Here is a 9,841-nt window from a genome sequence, read left to right on the forward strand (position 1 = left end):
TCACTATTCCTTCTCCTGACCCGACTCGAGGTCGTCACAACTATCCCTACTTGAGAAGAAGTTCTATGAATGTCAATAGGTACTCAAGTTCTGGAGAAGGGTATAATTCTTAGGAGTCATTGTGTTGTTTTGTCTTTTCGCCTCTTTCTAGGCGGCCGTGTAGCATTGCGGGTTGGCAAATTTCTTGGGCTATTGCTCATACTTTCTAGAGTAAAATGAAAATTGATACATGAAATTGGGTAAAGGCTTTTATGTTGAGGATTTCAATAGCTGTGAGTGTTAAGATCGACCATGGGCTGTGACTTCTTTGGATGAACTGGGCAGTTCGTCGAACAATGATGTATAGTCAAAATATGAATATCGCAAGACGCGTTCTTTTGTTTTCTCCAGCTTTTCTAAGCTTCTATTTGTTCCCAGTTGTTGCAGATGTGAACTACTCATACCCTGGGTGCCAGAGCCACAAAATTTCGAGCACGGAAATTGAAAAACCAAGTGGAGAAGCGGAGGATAATTTAGCTGAGAGGATGGAAAACTGGCTCTAGAATAACCCTCACCTCTGTGGCAAACTATCTTTCAAGGCTTGTTCTTGACCTGCATAGTCTTATCTCTAGTTGCTCGAGACTTTTTTGCAGGGGCTCACATAGCCGAAAAGTAGATGCCTTTAGAAAAAGCTATGACAGGATATCAGAGATTCGTTCTCTTTTTGTGAAAAAGAATGTTTTAACTGCAACAGCTGCACAGCAAGTTACAAATGCAATCATAAAAAAGTTGGAGCTTCAAAGATTGTTGTCAATCATAAAGTTTCCAGAGCGTACCAATATTAGATATCCCTTGGTATCTGTAAAAGAAAATGACCCTGTTAAAAATCTTTCCTATCTCTTAGAAAAAATAAGAACAGGAGGATGTAGGGTTGCAAGGACATAAGTATTCTGCAGGAGTAAAGAGCATGTGAAAAAGCTTTACAGGAGCTTTGACAACTGTTTACAATACCTTTTTCCAGAACCTGAAATTAAGCCCTATGAAATGTTTATGGCAACAACTGAGGATTCAATAAAGAAACACATCATTGAACCATTTGGAAATCCAGAGGGCACAGTGAGAGTTTCATTTTGCACTGTAGCGTTTGGAATGGGAATCGATTGCAACGGTCTTAACAATATAATTCATTATGGCCCCCCTACAGACCTTGATGACTACTATCAACTTCAACTTCAACATTTCATTATCAGTATATTTTAAATAATTACAAGTGATACGATAGTGCTAACATAAACGATAAGAAGATTTAAAAGGCATATTTACATGAAATTGTCAGCAAGGAAAAATTAAATACTGAAGGACACGTAGAAATAACTCGGAGGAGCTTTCGAGCTACGCGCCCTTTTGTGTTTCTACAGGTTACATTTTATATATTTAAAGAAACAGATTCAAGGAAAAACATGTATGTGAAGTTGTATCAATAACAAAAACAGCAAGAATATATAATAAAGGAAACAACTTAAAGAAAGTAAAAAGAAAAATTGATATAAAAAGAAAAGAAAGTAGAGAACTAAAAAGAAGGGCAGTGCAATTCAAAAGTTGATCATAAGATGCCATTTGAAGGCCTATTAATTTTTTTTAGATATATTTTTAAGTGCTTATTAAACGTTTGTTTTTTTTTCATTACGCAATTCAAGAGGAAGAGAATTCCAGAATTTAACACCCTGATAAGAAATAAATTTTAGACGATAGTCAGTAGCCCCAAAAGGAAGGGAGAGCAAGTCCAAAGAGGATTGACGGGTATTGTGATGGTGTACATCATTGCTTTTTTAAACAGGCTATTGAAGAGAGAAGGAATGTTCTTTGAGTTAATGTCAAACATGAATTTTCCTAGTTCGCATTTGTATGTAATATCAAAATCAAGCAAATTAAGTTTTTCAAAGATTGGTTTCGAATGATCGCTTTTTTTGCAAAAGTTATTGTCCTCTGCTAAATTTTTGTGACCTTTGTCTTGTTTAAGAAGAAACTCATTCTTGTCTTCGACAGCTTTGATTCTTTTCTCCATCGCAGCAAACTGATCTTTGACTTCTATACCTAAATCAGTAATCATTTTGATGATGGTTTCAAGGCGCTCTTCCACTTTTGAATTGGCCATAATGTTGCGATGAAGCCTCCGATTTTGTTTAACACCAAGTTTCCATTTAAATTGCACTCAGAAATATAACTATAATTAGTATGATATAAAAAAACTAAAAATGGTAATAATGCTGAAGTTAAATAACGAACTATCTGATCATTTTCCCGAGAGTTCAGAAAACACGTCTGCATGCCACAAGGTTACGCGGTCAAGAAACAGGAAGAGCTGGAAGATCAATGGAAGCAAGCCATGCCACTCTCATTACTTTCCCAAGATGTACAAGTTCAAGAAGTATAACAAAAGAAATGAAACTTCACTGCCAAATTAGGGTGAAGTGCAGGCGGGAGATGATATTTGTCAATTTCCCAGGGGAAAGGCAGGCAGTCACTCCTGGCGTGATGCTTGTGCTTTATTAAATAGTATTGATTGTAAATAGTAGCTACTAGTATGGTGATATCTGTAATAGGAATTAGATTCTGTTGCCAGTTATATTTGAGACGGGGGCGAGAGTCGATCAGTTTTTCCCCTACACGCAGAGCAGCTAGCGGTCGGTATAAACCCCGTTTTTCCCGAAAAATGAGAAAAGATATTCAACTGATTTTTGTTGTAAATAGTAGCTACTAGTATGGTGATATCTGTAATAGGAATTATATTTTGTTGCCAGTTATATTTGAGACGACTTGGCCCTTTTCCTTATCTTCAACCTACTCGCGAACGCAAATCTGAATCTGAATCTGATTCTGAATCTGATTCTGCAGACACGGAAGTCTGTTCATGCCGTTGGGGGTGAGGGTGTTCGCCAGGCCAATGAGATAGTGCTCCTTAGCTCGACGAACACTCTCTCGTTTGTCATTAAATCTAAGTAGTGGTGTGATGGCAAGGTCGTGGATGCATGGTGTGTGCTGGGCTGCAGAAATGTTCTGCAACACCAGACTTGTCTTCTTTTTTGTTGATAATGTCTCGTCGGTGTTCGTTAAATCTGTCTTTAAGTCGTCTGCTAGTTTGTCCGATGTAGACAGGACATATAGCCTGACAATCTGACATTCAAGCTAACGTTTGCTTTCTCAACGGATTCTTGTAGTAGGGAGTCCAGGCTTTCATAATCTGCCAGGTGACTTTTTTAAAAATGCCTGGGTGTCACGTGACTGATGGCATCATTAAACGGTAAAAAATCAGACAAAATCATCGCTAGCACTTTACTGGAGTGTTATTTTTTGACGCAAATTACATATTTTGACTCTTCTCATTGCAAGCTTCTAATTAATGTATATTTAAGAATGATTTGCCGCCATCAGTATTTTCATTATGACGTCATCAAAAATTTTGCATGACGTCATCAAAGATCTTATTGTCATTAAATGATAAGTTGGCCAAACTTTGTATTAATATGAGGCTGGATGTCAGCAAAACCATTTCCTCCATATTTTTTCAATCAAATGATTAGTATTTAGATCATTTAAATTACGTTTGTGCGAACTGCAGTAGCCAAAGTTCGAATAAGGTAGTGCTATCTGTCGATGCAGTCACTTCTTCCTCCGCAGTTGCAATGTCTTTCTCCCACTTTGAACCGGACAATAAGTTCTTTGCATCTGCATTTGACTGTTGCACTAAGTCGCAAGAATGTCTTGGAACTATAGGCTATCCAAGATGCCCTCGCGCTGGGCTGAAGGTACATGACTTTCTTCAATAAGAATATATTTCGCTGCGAAATATGACCATCTCATCAATACTCCATTTGGCGTTTTCTGGTGGTAGATTTACATATGGATTTGACTCCTTGCACATGAAAATTAAGAAGAACAGCTTTATCTCCTTGTCACAGTACACCTTCAGGAGTTGCAAGACTAGAGCTATGGTTTTGATGAGATGTGCAAATGCCTTTTCGATAAAGACAGCCTTGCCAGTCTCGAGACCTTGTTGGTCTCCGTTCATTATTGAGACTGCTTTCGATGTTTTCTTGGATTTTTGTGTGCACAACAAAGTAGAAGTGAGTCATCAAGGCAAGTGCATAAAAAAGTTTAAAGCGAAAGATTCTCCAAGGTAAAAAGAGTTTTTTACAATGATGCAACCAAATTATTTCGAAGCGCTGAGGCTCACAGGCTCCAGACAATTCCATTGGTTATAACTTATGGAGAAGAAGCATGGGAGACTTCAAAAAAGCAAATAGAAGTCCTTCCAAGATGTAACCACAAAAAGGCTGAAACCAGAATGATTTTGCATGCTAACTCGCAAGATGCAAAATAGTTCTTGTTGCGAAGGATACTGATGTATGCAGTGGCGTAACGCAGTTTAGGCGACCTTAGTTCGAGAACTAAGGGCCCCCGACCAAAAAGGGCCCAAAAGGGGCCCCCATCAAATTTTTCGTATTTTGTGCTTTTTTACCATGTTGACAAGGTTTCCTAAAGCCATCTCAAAAGTTCTTACTAAACAGTGCTGCTAACACAACACTGGATTCATTCATTCTGTTTTGTTTTGTTTATTAGCTATAATTCTTCAATGGCTTATTTCAATTATACTGACAATGACAACTTTGACCTTGGCATTCAGAGGGCACAGATAGCAGGTTCATGATAATGTGTGTGAAGGTGGGAACTTCTTGGCATTGGTCTCACTTATGGCTGAATATGATGAATTTCTAGCAGAAGTTATATCTCTTCCAGGTAGAGCAACAAAATACCTTACACTAAGATCCAAAATAAGCCGATTCACTTGCTTGCAAATACTGTATCCTCGACTTTGTTAGAAAATATTAATTCCGCACCATTCTGGAGTATAATCTTGGATTCCACCAGTGATATTACCAGAGTCGACCAATTAACCGTTGTTATTAGGTGGGCAATCACACGTTATGAGTGAAAACTTTTTTGGCTCTTCCTTGAATAGATGGAGAGATCTTGGAATCGAAGCTGGGAAAGGATTACTGACACTAAAAAAGTTATGTACGACACGTTGGAGTTCTCGCATTGATGCAGTGCGAGCTGTGCGTGACAAGTATCCCCAGATGACGAGGCTTCTGACGCGACTCATCTTAACATCCAACAACAAGAATGAACGTGACAACGCAAAGAGTCTAAAGAAAAAAATTGACACACTGGAATTTATTATTTTCCTTGTATTCTGGGAGAGAATACTAAGATCAGTCAATGCAGTATCAAAGGAGCTTCAGTCCCCTAGGATTGACTTGTCAGTTGCCTCTAGACACCTTAATATTGCACTCTCGGAGCTCCAATATCTTCGAGAATCATGGCAGTCTATAATGCTAACTGCCACAGCACTTGCAAAATCTTGGGATGGATCGCTAGAGTTTCAACAAAAGAGGGGTCGGAAGGCAAGATATGAATCAGATGAACTTGTAGTAGATGGAAGACTGATGGATCCTGAGCAAAGTTTTAAGATAAACGTTTTCTACAAGACTGTTGATACAGCATTGATGCAACTGACAGAAAGGTTCAAGGACAAGCAATGGTGACGTCATTATTCAGCTGTCTCTACCCAAACAACCTGGCAACACTGAGTCCTGACATGCTTGAAAATGCAGTACGAGTAATTCGTGAGAAATATCCAAATGACTTTACAGATGAATTAGATTCTGAGATGAGATAATTTGCAACCGAATTCAGAAAGGAGATTGCAGTCAAGAAAACTGTTCTAGAAGTTAATAACCTCGTGCTTCAGAGCCGTATTAGTTCATCCTTTCCAGAAATGTACAAGCTATTAACACTTTTCGTCACTTTGCCAGTAACTGTTGCATCGGCAGACAGATCATTTTCAAAGTTGAAACTGATAAAGACATATCTAAGATCTACAATGTCACAGGAGAGACTGGACGACCTAGCAACTTTGTCAATTGAGAACAAGGAAGCAAAGAAAATTGACAAAACAAAGCTTATGAAGGATTTTGCCAACGTTAATGCACGTAGAAAAGCTCACGTTGTGAGCAAGAACACCTAATTTACTGTTGGTTTTTCATATGTAAACATTTTCTTTACCACATCACGTGCATTTTTCGAGGTTCTAAAGGGCACGGTTTTAAACATTTTCCCATTACCCCGCACCCCTTTGCCCCGTAGAGCTCACTTCACTTCGCAGTCCCTAAATAAGGGCCCCATCTTAGTAAATTCCTAAGGGCCCCGAGTGTCTCTGTTACGCCACTGGATGTATGTGTGCTGCTTGTTCATGCAATGCAGAAGTGGAAACCCACAAATGAGTGGTTTATGGCATAAACAACAAACAAACCATCGAGATTTGAGGCATCGCTCAGACGTTTGGTTCAAAAATTTGCTGTGTTCTCCCACAGATCCATGGAATTATGGGCTGAGACTCCCAGAAAGAGTTATTGCAGACATAAAGACATTCGCGAAACTGTAGAACATAGTGGAACACTATATTAAAGCCGCTTAGAGACAAGGATTCGTATTTATCAATTCTGAAAACAAAATCATCTGCAGCAGTTCCACAATCACTCAATCAGAGACGAATTAAATTGTGTCAACTTAACAAGGTTATTTTGGCTACAGTGTTTAGATGCAATTACTACAAGGCATGTTCCAAAAGCCAAAAGCCTGCAGTTGAAATTTGGACAACATACTTGATCGTTTAAAGTCTAAATGGTCCACAAGAAAACAGCTTCCCCATCTTAAAAGAAGTCAAAAAGACATCCAAGGTGTGAAAAGAAAGCTTCTTTTACAGTATAAGGATATGAAGATGACCTAGAAGATGAATTTACCCATGAAGAAAATCATGCACCTTCATACCCAGCGCTAAAGACCTATAGTGTGAAGACATCTTGGACAGCCTATAATAGTGCGAAGACATTCTTCCAACTCAGTGCAAAAGTCAAATGCAGATGCAGAGAACTTTTTCTCCGGTTCAGAGTTGGACCGTGACTCTGAACCAGACAATAATGCCTTCCGAGGAAGAAATGACCCACTCGTCGGGTAGTGACTACCTTATTCGAACTTCCTTGGCTATTGCGGTGCGCACAAATTTAATTTGAATGATCAAAATACTAATTTTTGGACGAAAAAATTATAGAAGAAATGCTTTTGCTGACATCCAGCCTCATATTAATACAAAGTTTGGCCAACTTATCATTTAATGACAATAAGATCTTTGATGACGTCATGCAAAATTTTTGATGACGTCATAATGAAAATACTGATGGCGGCAAATCATTCTTAAATATACATCGATTGAAAGCTTGCAACGAGAAGAGTCAAAATATGTAATTTGCGTCAAAAAATAACACTCCAGTAAAGAGCTAGCAATGATTTTGTCTGATTTTTTACCGTTAAATGACGTCATCAGTCCCGTGAAATCCAGACATTTTTAAAAAAGTCACCTGATAGATTATGAAAGCCTGGACTCCCTACTACAAGAATCCGTTGAGAAAGTAAACATTAGCTTGAATGTCAGATTGTCAGGCTATATGTCCTGTCTAATGTATTGGCAGTTTTTGTTTCCGTTATGTAGACAGCGTTTGCATTGTAATGCGTATATGACGTTGGTGGAGTTGCAGTCCAGTCATTGTTTTATGTCGTAGTTTTTGTCAGTGTTAGAAAAATTAAATTTTGTAGTCCCGTCTGTGATATGTTGGCATATTAAACAGTTACATCGCGAGTGGCATTTGTATGAACCTCTGGGATCGCAAGGTGTGGCATTTTTAATTTTGGCACGAACCAGTAAATCCCGGAGGTTTTTCGGTCTGCGGTAACTAAGTATGGGTGCGTCGGGGAAGGCTTCTTTACATGTGTTAGAGTTTTGTAGTATGTCATTTGTCTGACAAAATTCTTAAATTCTATTCCCACTCTCATTCTTTGTTCCTATTCCATACATTCACATATTGTTACTTTTCCAATCTTGGGATGATGTCTAAGGTATCTTGGACGATTTCGTAGAAACTATCAATTTCTTCGTTAGATGCCGTGCTTTAGGTTACGTATAATTGAATGATGGATAAAGTTACTGGTATTGCACTGATTTGAATTGTAATCACTTGAATTGATTGAAATATTGAAAATTGATTTTGATATTCAAAATTTATCAATTGAGGGAAACAAATCAGTGATCTTAATAACCGTAGTGCAGTAGTCATAGCTATAGTCACACCAAATGTTGCTTGAAAATTATGACTGTAAATGTACTTTAAATGTAATTTCTTTAAACAGAGCTAAATTGAAAAATTTTCCATATTTGGTCTAAATTTTATGTGACTGCAACCAGGAGCGGACTGGGCTGGGTAGCTAGCTGGCGGTCGTCACCCGGGCCCCTTAGAACTTTGAAGAGGGGGCTCTTCATAAGTATAAATTTTAGAATTTGTGCATAAATTTATGAGAAATGAGAAATGGCTTTCACATCTAATTTTTCTGGACCCAAATCAAATGAACAGTGGCGGTTTTAAGGGGGTCCAGGGGGGCCATGACCCCAGGACTCGCGCTTATGATAGCCAAAAGGGGCCCCACACCTCAAGAAAAAGATGGAAATTGTAAAGAACAAGGGCCCCGCAGATGTTTTTGGCCCCAGGCCCCGCAGTCCCTAAAACCGCCACTGCAAACGAAGAGCTCTTTACATTCATTGATCAAAATCGTCTCAGAGAAAAGTATGTCCCTCACTGACGATTCACTGACTTTGCTAAAAAAATTTAACATTTTTCAGTGAGAAAATTCATGCTAAAGCAAAAATATTTGAAACCAATTCATGTAAGAGCCAATTCAGTGGCGGACTGGCACAAGATTTTTAACCGTCCACGAAGAACTTAAGTTGGCCCAAGTGGGTGTGGTCTGAAAATAAGCTCATGGTAAAATGAACATTTCATTAAAATCGATCAATTTCTACGCAACATAACATCTGTAGCATTAATAGATATATCTAAATTATGTTATCATAGCCAAATCATAATAAGAGCGTTCCCTTGAATTTTTGGTAATCATCTGGTAATCATCCTTTGGGATTTGGATCGATCTCGTCTCTCCCGTGTAAACTAAATCTAAAGTTATGTGAAAAATACCGTAAGTAAGTACATATAATGTTAGGGCTTATTAAGCACGTATAAAGTAAGCACGTGTAAGTAAGCATGTATAACGTATTATAATGCCCAAATTAGTGTTAGGGCTTAATAGAGAGGGGGGCGAGAAGTGTTAAGTGTAAAGTGTAAGTGGAAAGTGTTAAGGCTTACAGTAGTCAAAACACGGAAAGTGAGATTTTCACTATATTTATGGTTTTCCTGTTTCTGTACTAACTTTATGGCACTTGATGTGCAGTGAAAATTAAGGAAATATTAAGGAACTTTTGGTACTACAATTTGATGATTTGAGGTCTACGAATAAGGAGCTTTTGGACCTAGGCCTTGAGGTAGGTTCCTTTTAAAAAAAGCTTGTTTATAGTGCCACTAAAGCTTACGACGGATTTATTAATACCAGGGTAATTTAGGGCCCGTTTTTGACAAGAAAGAATACAAATCTGGACAAAGAATGTAATTACCAACAATAATGCAAAATAATAACTTTGCGCCGTTAGATGCCTTATGTCAACTTTTTACGAATTTTTCGAAAGCTGAAAGGTCAGAAATAATGTTACTATCGAAAGCATGTCCATTACATCATACACTCTTTTTTTTATAAGTACAATTTTATAAGAACACGAGCCTCAAAATGGGTCAAAATTCAAGAACAAATTAAGAACAAGCTGAGGCTGAGCTACTGTAAAATGAAATTTTGAACAACGTTT

The 9,841-nt window shown here is 38.1% G+C and overlaps 2 protein-coding genes across 2 annotated transcripts; both read left to right on the forward strand.

The window, feature by feature from the left end:
* Positions 1–69: 69 nt before the first annotated feature.
* LOC148959000 (uncharacterized) lies at positions 70–2,166 on the forward strand. Its single transcript, XM_089111420.1, has 3 exons — positions 70–171; positions 517–904; positions 935–2,166. The coding sequence occupies exons 1-3, from the start codon at positions 70–72 to the stop codon at positions 1,237–1,239; spliced, it is 795 nt and encodes a 264-aa protein (XP_088967546.1). The 3' UTR covers positions 1,240–2,166.
* Positions 2,167–4,964: 2,798 nt separating this feature from the next.
* LOC148959001 (zinc finger MYM-type protein 1-like) lies at positions 4,965–5,585 on the forward strand. Its single transcript, XM_089111421.1, has one exon. It carries the CDS (start codon positions 4,965–4,967, stop codon positions 5,583–5,585), a length of 621 nt encoding a protein of 206 aa, XP_088967547.1.
* The last annotated feature ends 4,256 nt before the right edge of the window (positions 5,586–9,841 follow it).

Source organism: Rhopilema esculentum, chromosome 11, assembly GCF_057945365.1.
Source record: "Rhopilema esculentum isolate cy_ngs chromosome 11, ASM5794536v1, whole genome shotgun sequence".
Taxonomy (NCBI): domain Eukaryota; kingdom Metazoa; phylum Cnidaria; class Scyphozoa; order Rhizostomeae; family Rhizostomatidae; genus Rhopilema; species Rhopilema esculentum.

Excerpts from the sequence above, each read along its gene's own strand:
- LOC148959000 (XM_089111420.1), top strand. The coding sequence starts at position 70 with ATGTCAATAGGTACTCAAGTTCTGGAGAAGGGTATAATTCTTAGGAGT. Across the intron at positions 172-516 it reads GCGGCCGTGTAGCATTGCGG|CTGAGAGGATGGAAAACTGG; the intron begins GTTGGCAAATTT and ends AGGATAATTTAG. Across the intron at positions 905-934 it reads AAAAATAAGAACAGGAGGAT|GGAGTAAAGAGCATGTGAAA; the intron begins GTAGGGTTGCAA and ends AAGTATTCTGCA.
- LOC148959001 (XM_089111421.1), top strand. The coding sequence starts at position 4,965 with ATGAGTGAAAACTTTTTTGGCTCTTCCTTGAATAGATGGAGAGATCTT.